Genomic DNA, 16,846 nt, shown 5'->3' on the forward strand with positions numbered 1-16,846 from the left:
TCTGTTTGTGTCTGTTAGAACTAGTTGGTTTATTGTGCTGCTCAGGATATTTCCTTACTTATCTTCAGTTTGGGTGTTCTATCCCTTATTGAGAGTGTCTTGCTATTATTGTAAAACTCTTTCTCCCTTCAGTTGTCAACTTCGCCTCATATATTCTGAAAGTCTGTTATTAGGTGTGTAAATGTTTATAATTGTTGTATCTTCTTGCTGTATTGTATGTTCCTTTTATAAGTCTCCTACTTTTATTTCATGGATGTGGTATTTTCTCATCTCTCTGACAGTGGTTCTCAAATTTTTCTGCATACTGAAATAAGCTGAGGAGCTTAAAAAATACAGATTCTTATATCCTACTTTCAGAGGTTGTGATTTCATTAGTCTGGTGTATTGTCTGGGAGAGGAAACTTATCTTTAGAATATCTCCAGTTGATTCTAACATGCAACCAAATTTGAGAACTACTTCTCTATGAATATTATAGTTAAAAAAAAGTTTAGTTTCTCTGATTTTCTTTGCTGTATTTTACTCTGTCTTTTTCTGGCTTTCTTCAAATGCCTAGTGACTGTACATTCATATTTAAGAATGAGAGCTGCAGGCACGCCTATGTGTATACACACACACACATACATACACACAAGGAGATACCCCAAAGCTGAATGCAAGCTGATGGGTAGGTAGCGGGACCGAGGCATTTGCTTAGATTACCCCATCAATATCTTTAGGTCTTTTCTCTTTGGCTGCTTAGGACTCTTCCAATATTCTACTTTGGAGGGATAAGCCTGGAAGAAGACTGAGAGCCTCACCGCTCATTCCTCTATTTTATCCTCTTACTTTAAATTTGGCCCCTTATTCCTGTTCTCAGAGTTGCTTAGTATTCTCACGTCCATTATCCACCCAGCTGCTCAAGCCTAAAAACCTGCAAGTCGTCCTTGATTTCTTCTCTTCCATCCCCCACATCCACTCTATCACCAAGTTCTGTTGGTTCCACCTCTGCTGGTTATTTCTCTGTTGTCTCTTACCCCACACCCTCCCTACTGTACTCTATGCTGCCCCGTTTTCCTGATTCCCTTGCCGACTGTTAATTTCTGCCAGTGGGAGGCACTTGGCAGAACAGGAGAGGGTGGGAGAGAGGAGGGCGGCTGTCGCCTGGGAAGAGGGGCTATAGAACTGCTCGGCAGTCCTGACCCCAGTGGCAACTCTTCTGTTTCCAACCCCCGCAGTGGATACTAAACCCTTGTTCCTCAAGCACCTTCATTCTCCCTTTTGTTTCTTCAGCCCTTCAGACACTTTTGTAACCAGTTGCCCATATTTAACATCCTTTGTTAGAATTTGTCTTCCTGAGTAGAATTTAGCTGATATAACCTTCAGAAAATTTCCCCAGTCTGTCCACCTCTACCACTACCACCCTAATCCAAGACGCCATCCTCTCTCCCCTGGGTGGCTGCAGTAGCTAGGCTCCCTGAAACCACAGCCGGGCAGGCTGGGGCCAGACAGGCAGCCAGCCTATAAGGCCGGCAGCGCTACCTGGTGGGAGACTCCCAGAAAAAATAGGTTCTGGGAGAAAAATGTTTCCCCTCTACTGCCAACCTTGAAGGATTGGGGTTTGATTTTATTTCTGAAGGTTGATTTGCTTGAACTGCAAGTCACTGAATGCCTCTAGGCCAAGTTTCTCATCTCTGCCTATGGTCAGTCTGCCTTCTCTCTTCTGTATTAAAGGACAGCAGGATAACCTGAAAGATAAGAGCATTTTATTTGTAAAACCATTGCCAATTGACTTTAAGAATGAAAGAAAACAATCCTATTGCTATCTCAAAAAGAACATCTTTCCAGCCTTCCTCGCAGCCTGAGCAGCCTGGGATCCCAGGAATTCCAGTGCTTCTAGCTCAAATCAACGCATACTTCCCATGTGAAGGAGCTCTGAAACAGGCATTAGCCATTTAATGGCCGCGAGCAGTGCTTTCTGGCAGAAACGGTAGTAGGATGTGTGCCATGCCTGAGTCAAGCTGTGAGGCAGGCAAGGCTGCCAGGAGGCTGACAGTGATCCCTCCTCAGCCGGGGCAGAGGAGCTGGCTCAGGCGTGAAACAGAGCAACATGGGAGGTGTCTCAGCTGAAGGTTAATGTCTCGGCATCTCCAGCCTGGGAGTTGGAGTTGGATGGAGGGGTGAACGCTGTCTTGCCTTCAGCTAGAGCTTTAAAATGCTGTGAGGAGAGAGGAGAGGGAATATGGAGGACTTGGGGATATGCTAGTTATGACATTTTATCAAGAACTAACCTCTTCATAGGGCTTGCCAGGTGACTCTAGTGCTAAAGAACCTGCCTGCCAATGCAGGATATGGAAGAGACATGGGTTTGATCCCAGGGTCAGGAAGACCCCCTGGAAGAGGGCATGGCAACCCATCTAGTATTCTTGCCTGGAGAATCCCGTGGACAGAGGAGCCTGGTGGGCTACAGTCCATGGGGTCGCAAAGAGCTGGACACAACTAAAGCAACTTAGCACACACACAACCTCTTTACAACTCTTTAAGCTCCATTTTTCTCCCAATTCTACTTTAAAAACAATTCCTTGGTGTTGTCTTTGAAAAATAGCTAGAAATGTGCCCTGCCTCCTTCAAACATGAACCCCCTTTTTTCCATGCTTCCTGCTTCCATTCATTAGGCCACTTGTTTCTTTAAGATTGAGTGTCCACTGTAGATCCTCACCTACCCTAAGGGCCACATGGCTTCTATTTCCCCTTCCTTTACAAGCCCTACCCCTGCCTGCTTCGCAGTTCCCTCATCATGGGGAGGGTAATGATAACTCCAGGCAGAGACCTCCTCCACTGTCCCAGAATCACAGCAGACTGAGAACAGTGCTGATAGCAGTCACTACAGCTTAAGTCAATCTCTAGTGCTGGTCTTACCTGTGAGTTCTTGAATTCCGAGTAGAGGGAAAAGAGCAGATGGAGGGACTGAATTCTACTCTTGTAGACAGGGATGTCTAGAATGGCTGAAATTGAGAACTCCCATGAGCAGAAACAAACACAAATCTGGGAATATGGGGCATTTCTGTTCAGGTGGCCAGTCCCTTCCCAGATGGAATGTGTCACTTTAAGAGTTAAATACCAAAAAAATAAAAAAAAAAAAAAAGAGTTAAATACCCAGCAGGTAGTCACAAAAACCCAAACACCACCCTCAAGTGCTGCCAAACAGCATAACTGGCTTAAAGAAAAGGTTGTAACTCAGAGTAAAAAAGCCTTTTCAACAGCCCACAGTGAATTTATCCAAAGACTGGGCCAAGGAAGGGACAGGAGGGCTTACCACAGATCATATCAATGTACTCTGCCAGGCTGCAATCAATCTCTGCTGTGGGCAGGCTCACCTAGGAGAGGCACGGGACAGACCCAAATCAAAAGGCTGAAATTTCAGTGGTCCTAGCATTATTCTCTTTCTCCGAAGGAAAAGAGCTCCGAGCATAAGGGGTGTGTTGGGCTGAATTGTGTTCTCCTCAAATTTATATGCTAAAGTCTTGACCCCAAGTGTGTCAGGTGGTGTATTTGGAGATATTGTCATAAAAGAGATAAGTTAAAATGAGATCATTGGGATGAACCCTAATCCAGAGTAACTGGAATCCTTATAAGAGGAAATTAGGACGCAGATACACATAGAGGAAAGACCACATGAAGACACAGGGAAGAGACAGTCAAGGAGAAAGGCTCTAGAAGAAATCAGCTCTGTGGACAGTTTGATGTCCAACTTCCAATAGTGTGAAAAAATAAATTTCTTTTGCTTAAGCCACCCAGTCTGTGGTACTGTGTTATGGCAGCCTGAGCAAATAATACAAATTTTTTTTTCCTGATCAGTAAAATGGAATTGGTCATACTCATTAACCACTGAAGTAGCAGAAGATATAACAGGGCAAAATATTTTAAGTAAAATACACTGCCATGCAGTCTTCCTGTATTTGTGAAGAAGAAACTGGACCCAGATTATGGCCAAGTATTTATAGTTACTTGGAGTTACAAGGCCTAATGGTCCTTGGACACCACAGGAACAGAAAAAGTGACATGATATCTCCAGCTCCAGATCAAAACCAGTTCATACTGTAAGTTTAAAAACCATTAGCATCTTAAAAACTTTTTGTTCTCTTTTTATAAAAATCAGGGTGTAATTTTATAAAAATCAGGTTCTGCAATTTCCTTTTTCCATCATATAATTGATACTTCTCTGTATCAGAGCAAAATAAGGCCAAATAATTCATCGTGTGAGTATTTCACTGACTGGATGTACCACAATCTGTCAATTCAGTTCCCTAGTCAGACATTTTTTCCTCAGCTACAGTTTTAAAATGCTGTGATAAAAGAGATTGTTTTCAGATTCTTTGCTTTTTTACAATAATTTTTCAATAAACATATACCCCCCCCCCAAAAAAAAACTGTCTTCATTAGCTTACATTTTAGTAGGGAGAAACAAAAAACAAAATAAGGTATATAATATGTCAGAAGGTAAGTATTATGGAGAAAAAGCAGGTAAAGAGCTTGGGGAACATGGGGTAGCAATTTTAAATACCATGACCAGGAAGGACCTGTTATCATCTTTGCTCAATTTTCTTGATATGTAAGAGCTCTTTGGGCTTCCCTGGTGGCTCAGCAGTAAAGAATCTGCCTGCAATGCAGAAGCCTCAGGAGACGCAGGTTCGATCTCTCAGCACACACACACAAAAGCCCTTTGCTTGGACAGTAATATTGTCACGTATATATGTAACTTCTTGGTCCATCACTTGTTTTTTCAGCCATGCCACTCAGGAGCTTAGTTCCAGGAACAGGGATCGAACCTGTGCCTTTGGCAGTGAAAGTGCGAAGCCCTAACCACTGGACTGCCAGGGGATTCCCAGTCCATCATGTTTTAAACTTTGTTTATGGTAACTGTTAGAATTTTTTATTTGTATGAGTCTAAACTGTCACATTTTTCACATGACTTTTAAGATCCTTATTACGCAAAGAAATACCTCACCATCCCAACAGTAGTATTGGGTTGGCCAAAAGATTTGTTTGGTTTTCCCATAACATCATACAGGAAAACCCGAACGAACCTTTTTTTGGACAACTGAGTATTTCTCCTATATAAAAGAAAAAATGGTACTTGTAATAGCTTTATTTTTAGTCTATCTGTTTAACTCATTTGGAATTCATGTATGCATATGGTTGGGGCTTTCCTGGTGGCTCAATGGTAATCTGCCTGCAATGCAGCAGACTCAGGTTCAATCCCTGGGTCGATCCCCTGGAGGAGAGCATGGCAAGCCACTCTAGTACTCTTGCCTGGAGAATCCCCATGGACAGAGGAGCCTGGCGGGCTACAGTCCATGGGGTCTCACAGAGTCTGACACAACTAAAGCGACTAAGCAGCGGCAGCAGCATGCATGTGGTTGAGGCATAGATCTGTTTTTCTCAAGTGACTGGTCAGTAATCTCATCACAGCCCATTCTACCTGTAATCATTTAACCATCTTTCTTGGGCATCCTTGATGGTCCAGTGGTTAAAATTCTGTGTTTCCACTGCAGGGGGCATGGGTTTAATCCCTGGTGGGGGAACTAAGATCTTGCATGCTGTGAGGCATGGCCAAAAAAAAAGTAAAATAACGATCTTTCTTATACAGCAAATTTCCACATTTATGTGGGTTTTTTCCTGGGTTGTCTATGTGCTGTTGATCTAGCTCTGCTCCTAACCAGAACATTATCATTTACTATAGCTCTATAATTTCCTAATGTCTGACAACCAAATCCTCCATCATTTTTTCCCTGAAATTTTAATTAGACTTGAAAGTTGACTCTCTCAGATAACCTTTGATACAAATATTTCAATTTCTAAGAGAAAAAAAAATGCAGTTAAAATCCTAACTGAAACAGCATTCCACTGCCATGGTGAACCAGGGAGGATTGACGGTGCCTTCCAGGAACATGGCTTGACTCCTCATTCGCTCCAAGCTTGTGCTTGCCCTTTACTCAAGTTGTATAATTTGCTTTCAAAAAGGTCTTGACAATTTCTTTTTTTTTTTGGACAATTTCTTATTAAATATATTTCTGGGCACTTTTTAAAAATTTAGGATCATTAGGAATGGGACATCAGCTACTCAAAACAGCACATATACCTCTGTGGAAAGGGTAAAGTCTACAGTGGTAATACTTTAGGTACGTATATTCACCAAAAGTTATGTGTTCAAAGCAATAGTATAGTAATACTACAGAGTAATTTATAACAACTCAAATCCGGAAACTATTCAAATGGCTATCATAGAATGGATAAATAAACTGTCCTATATTCAAAACAACTATGTATAACCACAATCTAAGAAACAATATGGATAAATCTCTACATGGATGAACAATACAGATGAGCAAATAAACAAGACACAAAGGAACATGATTAGATTTAGATAAAATACAAAACAGGCAAACCTAATCTGTGCTGTTAGAAGTCAGGATAGTAGTTAAGTTGGGAGATGGAAGCCTGAAGGGGCTTCCAGGGTGCCAGCAATGTTCTGGTTTTTTTGATCTGATATGTTGGTTACACAAAGGTATTTGGTTGGTGAAAATTAATCAACTCAATGTGTTTGTTTCTGATTTTATATTATACATAAATTTAAAAGTTAATGATAATAGTAATACAAGAAGAGAGAAACCGTGGTCCCCAGAATGAATGCCACACTTTCTAAGCTCCTGCTACCTTCCACTCACCTTTCCCAAAAGTTCTTCAAACTCTGGAGACCACTCCTGCATCAGTGTGTCAATATCAGGCATAGGCCTAGAATTATAGAGGCAGATGTGAACAGAAAACATGGGCTGGGATCAGCAATCTTTGCATCATGATATTCTAGGCTAAAGGGAGGTTCTCAACCTGGGCACATTAGGATTTCAAGAGAACACAGACTGGGTGGGCCAAACTTACCCAAGACCTAGGGTTTGTAGAAGTTGGCTAAGTAAAAATACCAGGTAAACCATAATCTTTATGTCTGCAATCTTAGCCAGTAGCGGCCAGGATCCATAGGTCCTGAGGTTGATATATCTCACATATGTCCCAATCTTGGCACCTCCTCCTCAGAAGCAATGACTTCCTAGGTGGTGAAGATTACCATGGGTTACTATGATGAAGAATGTGCTATTTCTTACCTGGTATAGTGCACAGTTGCAGGGGGCTTGGAACGGTGTAACTCAGAGATGCTTTCAATCCATGTGTCAATGGCTTTGGGATTCTTTTCTGCATCTTCCAGGCTCTTTACTTTCATATGTTGCTAGAAAAACAACAGGAAAGCCAGGCTGATGGCAATGAAGTTGCTCCCTTGTCTTCACAAAGAAGCTCATATGCTATTTCATATTCAAGGTAACTGATGAAAAGGGAAACCATCCAGCAGCCAAATGAAGATTATGGAAAACCCTGATAAAGTCTTCTGGAGCCAGGGGAAAGGGGCAAGTCAACAGGACAGGAATGGTCACAATGAGAGACCATTTCAACCTACTAGGATGGCTAGAATAAAAAAGACAGACAATACCAAGTGTTGGTGAGGATGTGGAGAAATTGGAACTCTCATTCATTGCTGATGGGACTATAAAATGATCAACCACTTTGGAAAATCCTCACTTTGGCAGATCCTCAAAATATTAAACAGTTTACATATGACCTAGTAACCCTACTTCTACCTATACCCAAGATACCCAAGACAAATAACAATATATGTCCATGCAAAAACATGTGCATTTTCATAGAAGCATAATAGAAGTGGGATTAACAGGTAAATGCATAGACAAAATGTGATATATCCATACCATGCAACATTATTCAGCCATAAAAAAGGGAATGAAAAAAAAAAAAAAGAAAAAAAAAAAAGGGAATGAAGTAGTGACCAGGGTTTAGGAGCAGGGGGAATGAGGAGAGGAGTGACTATTAATGGGTATAGGGTTTCCTTTTGTTTGTTTTTGTTTCTGTGTTTTGGCTGCACTGAGTAGCTTATAGAATCTTAGTTCTCTGATCAGGGGTTGAACCGGGCCCACAGCAGTGCTGAGCCCTAACCACCTAGTGGGGTAATTCCCCACTAGGGAATTACCAAGGGGTTTCTTTTTGGAATATGAAAATGTTCTTAAATAATGGTGATGGTTGTATTAAGTCCATGAATATACCAAAAATCACTGAACTGTACAATTTAAAAAGGTGAATTTCACAGTAGTTACATTATATTTTAATACAACTGTTATCTAAAATATAGGGCTGGCTGAAATCATAGCCATCCCTTTTAACAGGCAATAAGTCGACTGTTCAAATACAAGCAAGGCCTCTACTCTCAGCCCCCTTGAGCTGGGGCCTGTGCTAGGCCAGTGACTTACTGTAATGTTGTGCTGTTTGGAATTCTCTGTTAACCACAGTGAGAGCACTGTGGGGTCTGACTGCTTTGTCGAAGGCTCATCCAATACCAATAGGCCAAGGTTGTCAGGCTTTCCATCAGGACGTGGAACCTGGTAAGGAGAAAGGTAAGAACATGAAAAGGGACACTTGTTTCCAATAAGCTATGGAAGAACTTTTCTGGTTCATTACTATTACTAATATTAAAAAGCATGCCTATATATCATGCTGTACTAAAATACTATCTAGAAAAAAATACATGACCTTAAATATAAAGCTGAAGTTATGGATAATTAGGAGGCAAATGTATGACAAATTTTTAACACATAATGAGATAATCATTTACCTATTAGCAATGAGTATAATTTCGAGTTGAGAGCAAGTTAAGAATTCCAGTGAAATGAAGAATATATACTAAGTTATTGCTAGTCAAGGAAATTAGTTTCACTGTTAGAGTAATAGAGGGGTTAGAAGAAACACCTAAGAAGTCATTTTTAGGACGTTCTGACCTTTAAGAATGCATCAATATCCCCAACAGCTGGGATGAAATCAGGAATGAAAGGCTTCAGTTTGTGGTCCAGGTCAATCAACTGTGGTGTATACCTAGGAGATATTGGCATGAGAAGGTGGAGACTGTCAGTGAAACTTACTTTATTATTCAGAATGAAAAGAATCTAAGGGGAATGGTCATGTTTCAGATAAGAGGAAGGAAAGGGCAAGGCAGGGCTGGGGGTTATGGTGGGAGGTCCTGGTACTCACCTGCTGATGTACTGGAAGAGCTCCTTAATCTCAGCAGAAACTGGCAAATGCTCATAGTCTGCAGGATCGTACGCCCTGGGGAAAGGAAACCGCGGCTCAAGGTGGCCAGAGAAAAGTGGGGGTTGCTGAGCCCTGGGTCAGCCACAGAGCACATGACTCTAAACCTACTTTCTGCTCCACCCACATCTGCCTCTTCTGAGTGACTTGCAAGGCAACTTTAAAACTGATTATAAGTAGCTCTCAGTTATCTCTGACAAAGAAGAAAAACAGTTACAAAAAATCCAAAACATAATTTTGAAAAATTTTAGAGTGTAGCAGAAATTGTTTTCCTTTTTTCTTTTTAAATGAAGGGGATAAAGAGACAAGATAAAATGAGATCTTAATTTCTGACATGAAAATGGTTTGTCCCAAGAAAAAAAGGAGTTGCTACAAAGATGTTTTTCAGTGCTATTTATAAAAGTAAAAAATTAGAAACAAATAAAATGTCTAACACTTGATAGGTCAAGCTAAACACTGCAGTTATTGAAAGGTACTTGCATTAATACATGAAATGTATACAGTTAAAAAAAAATAGTAGAGCACATATTAATGACTATAATTAAGTAAAATGTAATGAATTGATAGGGCTTCCCAGATGGCTCAATGGGAAAGAATCCACCTGCCAATGCAGGAGATGCAGGTTCGATCCTTGGGTAAGGAAGATCCCCTGGGGAAGGAAATGGCAACCCACTCCAGTGTTCCTTCCTGGAAAATCCTATGGACAGAGGAGCCTGGAGTCCATGGGGTCACAAAAGAGTTGGACATGAATGAGTGACTAAACAACAATGAATTGACAAAGTATATAAGTGACTTGGAAAGTTATTTAAGGTTCTTCTGGGGAGAGTTGCTTAAGAAAAAAACTAAATAGATAACTTAAAGTTTACCTTTCCCCAGATTATAATTTATGGAAGCAGGATCATGAGGTAAACTGCGAAGCATGAAAAGTCAGACTGGTATTAAATACTTGCCTAATTTACTTAGTGTCTACCTGCATGTGGTTAATTAAAATGTAAATATTTTTATTTTTATTAAACTACTTCATTGAATAAGTGATGCATGCACATGATAGGAAGTAAAAGGTACAAAATGTATACAGTGGAAAGTTGTGCTCCCCTCCCAAGAGTAATCACTATTATGAGTTCCTAGTGTAGCCTAGACATAACTTGTGTAATATCTGTTTGATACACATGCTAGCACAATACAAAGACTTCTATACCTTTTTAAAATGTAACAATGTCCCTTGAAGATTGTTCTTTACCACCACATCAGAGTGTTGGCTCATACTTTTTAATGGCTAGGAAGAATTCTACTGATTTGGCTACACCATCATTTATTTAACTAGTAATTGTATTTTAAATAAATGGGCCTTAGAATTTACTTTGATTAAAACCTACCAGGGTAGGTTATGATTAATCTAGCACTAGGCCTGGAACAGGGTGAGAAGAATTTTTACTGAAGCATCATCCAGGAATATTTTGCTTCAACATGGGAGAATAGAGCCCCTATTCTCTACCTGTCCTAAAAGGATCTGAGCCTAAAATACAAATGCTCCTGCACATGGATATTTTTCTCGATAAATAAAACTACTTTGATGTATCATTTTATCTTCTCATATATATTTAATGTACAATTTATAATATAAATTTGTATTTATAAATTTGTCTTCTCTTCCCTAAAATGTAAACTCCCTGGAGTCAGAGACCATCAGTTAAATTGACTCAGCAAACCCTCATGAAATCCCTGAGCCCATAGATGTTTCAGACAGTGCAAGTGACATCATAGTGACATCACAGGACTCAGGCAGTGGAGCCAGAAAAGAAGGAAAACTCATTATGTTGGGTTTCTGAGCATCTGATAACCCTAAGAAGAGGATATCAAAAGAGCTGCTAGAAGTTCACTTCTCAATGACATCCTCCTGTCCAGTGTTTTGAAGGAGGAGTTTCCCTCCTTCACTAGGGTGCTCTCCTTACCCTTCCAGAGGGGCCCCGTGCTCTTCATCATCATCATCATCATCAGAATCAGTTTCAGATGAGTCATCATCATCATCATCATCATCATTCTCACTAAAGCCCCGCTGAGGCGTCAGCTGTGAGGTCTTCTTCTTCTCCTGAGACAAAGCAGGGTAGGCATAGAAAGCTCTCGGTTAGGAGAAATTTGGGAGAAGGAAATGGCAACCCACTCCAGTATTCTTGCCCGGAAAATCCCATTGACAGAGGAGCCTGGTGGGCCACAGTCCATGGGGTCACACGAGTCAGACATGACTTAGTGACTAAACCACCACCACCAGTGTACTTTTGCCCAATTCTCTCCTAGCGCTCTAACCAGAACCCTCCCACTTGGCACCAATTCACTGGAAAGAGAAGGAAGCCCTCCCCAGAAGGGCCATGAGAACCTTCTTCACTCCTTCTTAGCTACTGAGTCCCCACTTTCTATATCCATAGTCTAACCATCTGTGTGTGGCTTGTGTATACTTTATTTAGTACATATCTCTTTTACCTCTCACTTAGGAGATCCTGAGAACTCTGCATAAACTTTATCCGGTCAGCTTCAACTCTAAAACTGAGGGACTTCTGAAGAAGAAAGCGCCTCTAAATAGTTATTTTGGGAGGAAATAGGGGGAAGATGAAGTGGGGAAGACACATTTTAGGGGATCTTAATACTCACAAAGATCACAGGGAGGAAATCAATACTCAAAAAGATCACAGGGAGGAAATCTAGTATTTAATTTGCAAGACTGCCCAGGGTAAGCTGCTTATAACTAACGAAGAAAAATCGTACTCAACACTGTGTCTGGATTCTGACCAGCAGTTCCAGAGACTGTGGGTTTTCCTTTGCATTCAATGGGTATCTTACCTATTCATGGTCTCCCTTCCTTCCCCCACAAGTTAAATAAAATAACTGTACCTTATATCTCAAGATAGTCATGTATGGATGTGAGAGTTGGACTATAAAGAAAGCTGAGCGCCGAAGAATTGATGCTTTTGAACTGTGGTGTTGGAGAAGACTCTTGAGAGAGTCCCTTGGACTGCAAGGAGATCCAACCAGTTCATCCTAAAGGAAATCATCCTGAATATTCATTGGAAGGACTGATGCTGAAGCTGAAACTCCAATACGTTGGCCACCTGATGTGAAGATCTGACTCATTGGAAAAGACCCTGATGCTGGGAAAGACTGAAGGCAGGAGAAGGGGACGACAGAGGATGAGATGGTTGTATGGCATCACTGACTCGATGGACATGAGTTTGAGCAAACTTTGGGAGTTGGTGATGGACAGGGAAATCTGGCGTGCTGCAGTCCATGGGGTCACAAAGTCAGACACGACTGAGTGACTGAACCGAACTGAACTGATATCTCAAGATAAAAGATTCTTCTGTTCTTGGCATTTTGACCTACCTTTCTGAGCTTCTGGTTCTCAATGTAACATCCCACCCCCTCAAGCCCATGAGAAGAGGTCTGGTGGTACTTGGGCTTGCCAGGGCAGTTGGGATGGGGGTCTGTGTCTTTGCCTCTAGGGCCTGGAGCCTGTGGTATGCCTTCACTTAGGATCTGAAAGGTGGCCAACTGGCTCCCTTTAAAAATGGGTTTTCAAGCTCAGTTTCCACATGGCTTATACTGAGGTTAAGAGATATTTGATTCTAGTTTTAAAAATTATTTAATGATTCTTTTACATTAAAGTGGCTTCTGACATATAAAACTGTGTCACAGGACATCAAAAAAAACCCATACTTTTTGTTACATTTTCCTCTAAGCATAACACAGATTTATTATACATCAACAAAAATGTATTTTAACTAATATGTAACATGTGGTATAGATGACAGTTGCAGAAATTGTCTTACTGGTATACAGTTGGTAAGGATCTCCCAGTGTTCTTTACTAACTCAAAATCTGCCCAAATTATTCTTGGGTCACATGGGAAGCAGTCTGGCAAGGGAAACTTTTTAAGAATATTGTCAGCTTAAAGATTATTCAAAAGTGGATCCTTTTTGCTGATTCTGGGTGCATATTAAATTGGAAAGTGAGCCTTTAATATTGACTGTATCATGTGAAGATGAAAAAATCAGGATGAATACACAAAATTAGGAGATCAATTTAGGAAAATTGTTCACTTTTGTCTGCTTCTTCAAAGTAGTGCTTTGCAAAATCTCTGACCAAAGGCAGAAGACTTTATATACCAGATAAAAGGTCAAAAAATTACTTTGTAGGTGAGATGTCAAACGGCACATAGTCACAAAGCAGAGCTATCTCAAAACATTACCTTTTAGACTTCCTATGAAATCCATCTCTCTCACTGTAGCTTTCTGCATTATTTCAAATATTCTCCTTCACTTGAGTCCTCAAAACTCCTATTCTTGGAGGATAATTAAAGCATAGGCATTGGACAATGTGCTAAGGCTAACCACAAGGGCTATTAAGCAGTGCACATGTGCAAATTCAAGGCCCCATCCATCTAGAGCTGTAGGCATTTTCTCATCTTTCTCTCAGAAATGGTGATTCTCTTGGTTCATAAAATAACAAGTGACATCTAGGCCTTAAGACTTCAAAATTAAAGTCTGTTTCACAAAATACTGGCAGTATCACAAGTGTTGACAATGAACAAATACCAGGACCAGTCATTTCAAACTTGCTTTATCATAAGAATTATTTGCAGTGCTTGCTCAAATATATTTACATTTTCAGGTTTTTATCTTCAAGATTCCAATTAGGTAGTGCTGGGTGGGGACTGGTAATTTTTTTTTTTTTTTTTTTTTTTTCAGTTAAGTACCACAGTTGATTAACATGACCAGAAAAGTTTGAGAAATCCTGGACGGTGTTATATGAAATTTCCTGCCAAAAAGTCAGCTATAACAATAACCTTTATTCCTGAAGGAGAATCACAATCTTAAGGCTCTTGGCCCTTGACTGTTCTCCATGAGCTTAAAGGCACCTAACCGGTAGTGGTGAGTATTCAAGAAATATTTGCTACTGAATTGGTGTCACTTTAAATTAGCTACAAAAAATACAAAGCAGCAATTTCACAAGAAGCTTTGGATTATACTGCACCTTGTTATTTTCATCTTCATACTCATCACTGCTGTTATCAGCCATAGTCTTGTTAGAAAGATGGGAGGAACAAGGAACTCCTTAGAAGAAAAGTTTTCCAATTAGGTTATTGTTAAAATTATTTTTAAAGATATTTTTCATTTATAATATTTTATGCTCTAACCATTTTATGGAACAGAATTGATAAGAATAGCTAACTGAAAGATAGGAAACTGAATTCTAGCATGGCTCTGTCAATTCAAGATACACTTACTAATTATTATTATGCTTAAGGCATTGGGTTAGACATTATATTAATACTAACTGATTATCTGCCATTACACAAATAGCATAAAATCTGCCCTTAGTTTATTGTTGAAATAAAGTCAGTAACTAGTGAAGCAAAAGGAGTGCTGGATTTATAGTCAGAAGACTCGGTTTAAAGGACAACTCTATCATGTGGACAAAACGATTCAACCTCTCTGGGTGTCAGTAGTCCCACCTCTCAATCGGGTCAGTAATATTTGTCACTCAGGACTGTTGCAAGGATCAGTCGAAAGAACTTTATGTGGAAGAATAGGACCTAGGTCCTGGTAAATAATAGTCACCAATATGAATCTGAATCAGTTTTTTACTTTACAAGTTTTGGTTTATTTTTAATAACCAGTGATTTACAATTGCAAAACAAAACAAAAAACAACCATTTCTCTTCTTTCCTCTTTAAGCCTCTCTTACCTTTGTGTTTCGTGGTTGGAGTATAAATACTTGCAACCTCTTCAGAGTCGTTAATCTCTAAACGCTCATCATACGTCTGGTTTTCAACAATCTTGGTCTAAGCAAAAGGAAGTATGACTACATAGCTCCTATCACAGGACATTAAGCACTCTCTGGAGAGGTGGATTCCAAACAAGCAATGGTTCCTCTTCCTTACCCAAGACATCAGTTTTACCTGAAACCTCTACCCCACAGGTGGCTTAGACATAAAGAATCTGCCTGCCAATGCAGGAGACACCAGGTTCGATCCCTGGGTCAGGAAGCTCCCCCGGAGGAAGGCATGGCAACCCACTCCAGTATTCTTGCCTGGAGAATCCCATGGACAGAGAAGCCCAGCGGGCCACAGTCCACGGGGTCGCGAAGAGTCGGACACGACTGAGCGACTAACACTTCCACTTCCACTTTAATCCCCATTCAAACTCTCAAGGCTTCTTGGCCCCAAGTCACGCAGTTAAATCACTTTGCTGCAGCCCTTATTTAGGGACTGCTGGCAGGCTGCCTGAGGAACCAGGGAATCGAGGAGAGAAACGACAGCTAGTGTCTGCAGCAGGTACCCAAAGCTGCTAAATACGCGCGCGAGGGTAATACAGCATCCCTCTGTAGATAATGGCTCTCTCCTCGGGTTCGGTCAGTGTCCCAATGCTGCCGGCGTTTCTCAGGGGAGCCTGTGGAGGCTCTAGAAACAGTTCTGTCTCTCGGGTTACCTGAGGGGGAGAGGCGTTCCGCGAAGCGAGGGTAAACTCGGCTCTTGGTCCCATCCAAAAATCCCGAAAGCCATCACCCTTATCCCCACCATCCCACCCTCGTCTTGTAGGTCGGATCCCACTGAAGTTTGTCGGGGAGTAAAGGAAACAAAGATTGGCGAAGGCGAGAAGGAAGAGGAGAGAGAATACTTGTCAAGAAGACGGGAAGAGGTACAGGAGGTTGGGGAGAGGGAACGGGAGTCCTTCCTATTCCTCTTGGGAAGGAGAAAGAGAGTTCTCTTTCTACTAGAGTGAGTACGAATTACCTGTAGCCCCTCTGAATCCGTCTCCTCTATATGGAAAGAACCCCAGCCTAGGACTGGGGTCTCACTCTAATCTGAGGCCTTGCCACTTCTGCTTGCGAGAGAGCCACGGCTTCTACTCGGAGCAACTGGCCTGTTGTCAGTTGCTAACGAAAAAAAATAAAGAAAAGAAAAATCGCGAGACTTTCCTCCACTCTCGTGAGATCTTCTCCACTCCAGCGCGTTACGTCTCTTCCAGCGAAGGCTCCAAGGAGGATCCAGAGGGGTTCGGATCCTGTTTGGCTCGAGTTTCAAAAAATACGTCTGTGGCGGCATCTAGCGTCCGGGAGCGGCAAAGCTGACGGATGAATTTCGGTTCGTCTAGAGTTAGCCTTCCCATCCGGAGATAAGGTGTGTATTTTCTTCCCAGATCAAGGATCACTGGGCTGCAATTCCTACTAAATCAGTTCAGCCAGAGTTTAGGCAAACTCGGAAGTTTGCTTAAATTCCCACGACACTTTGTACGACCTTTTATAGCATTTGTATTACATAATAGTCCTTTCTTTCCCTCCATTGTTTCCCATGGCATGGGACATACTTAGAGTACTAACAAATTATTTATCTGAGATTCAAATTTAACTCATTCTCTTTCATTTTTATCTCACGAAGACTGGACTTCATTAGGGCAGGTCTGTGTCTAATTACTTTTTAAGCTTTTCATAGCGTCAGTGCATTGCCTAGATTCAGTTCAGTCAGTTCAGTCGCTCAGCCGCGTCTGACTCTTTGAGACCCCATGAACTGCAGTACGCCAGGCCTCCCTGTCCATCACCAACTCCCTGAATTGACCCAAACTCATGTCCGTTGAATCGGTAATGCAGTCCAAACATCTATCCTCTGTCTTCCCC

At 41.2% G+C, this 16,846-nt stretch overlaps 1 protein-coding gene across 2 annotated transcripts; it reads right to left on the reverse strand.

Moving 5' to 3' along the window:
* Positions 1-1,721: 1,721 nt before the first annotated feature.
* Positions 1,722-16,123, reverse strand: IFT46 (intraflagellar transport 46). Of its 2 annotated transcripts, none has more exons than XM_043900601.1 (12): positions 15,966-16,123; positions 14,918-15,014; positions 14,204-14,283; positions 11,131-11,267; positions 9,122-9,196; positions 8,872-8,965; positions 8,347-8,475; positions 7,138-7,259; positions 6,706-6,772; positions 3,294-3,354; positions 2,897-2,982; positions 1,722-2,195 (listed from the first exon to the last, which is right to left on the reverse strand). In XM_043900601.1, exons 3-12 carry the CDS (start codon positions 14,246-14,248, stop codon positions 2,100-2,102), a joined length of 912 nt encoding a protein of 303 aa, XP_043756536.1. In that variant the 5' UTR covers positions 14,249-14,283; positions 14,918-15,014; positions 15,966-16,123; the 3' UTR covers positions 1,722-2,099. The 2 variants fall into 2 exon arrangements, with proteins under 2 accessions (XP_043756536.1, XP_043756532.1); XM_043900597.1 differs by having other exon boundaries at positions 2,897-3,081.
* Between the last annotated feature and the right edge of the window lie 723 nt (positions 16,124-16,846).

Source organism: Cervus elaphus, chromosome 1 (genome assembly GCF_910594005.1).
Source record: "Cervus elaphus chromosome 1, mCerEla1.1, whole genome shotgun sequence".
Taxonomy (NCBI): Eukaryota; Metazoa; Chordata; class Mammalia; order Artiodactyla; family Cervidae; genus Cervus; species Cervus elaphus.

Excerpts from the sequence above, each read along its gene's own strand:
- IFT46 (XM_043900597.1), bottom strand. The coding sequence starts at position 14,248 with ATGGCTGATAACAGCAGTGATGAGTATGAAGATGAAAATAACAAG. Across the intron at positions 11,268-14,203 it reads ATGAAGATGAAAATAACAAG|GAGAAGAAGAAGACCTCACA; the intron begins GTGCAGTATAAT and ends GCTTTGTCTCAG. Across the intron at positions 3,355-6,705 it reads TTGAAGAACTTTTGGGAAAG|GTGAGCCTGCCCACAGCAGA; the intron begins GTGAGTGGAAGG and ends TGCCTCTCCTAG.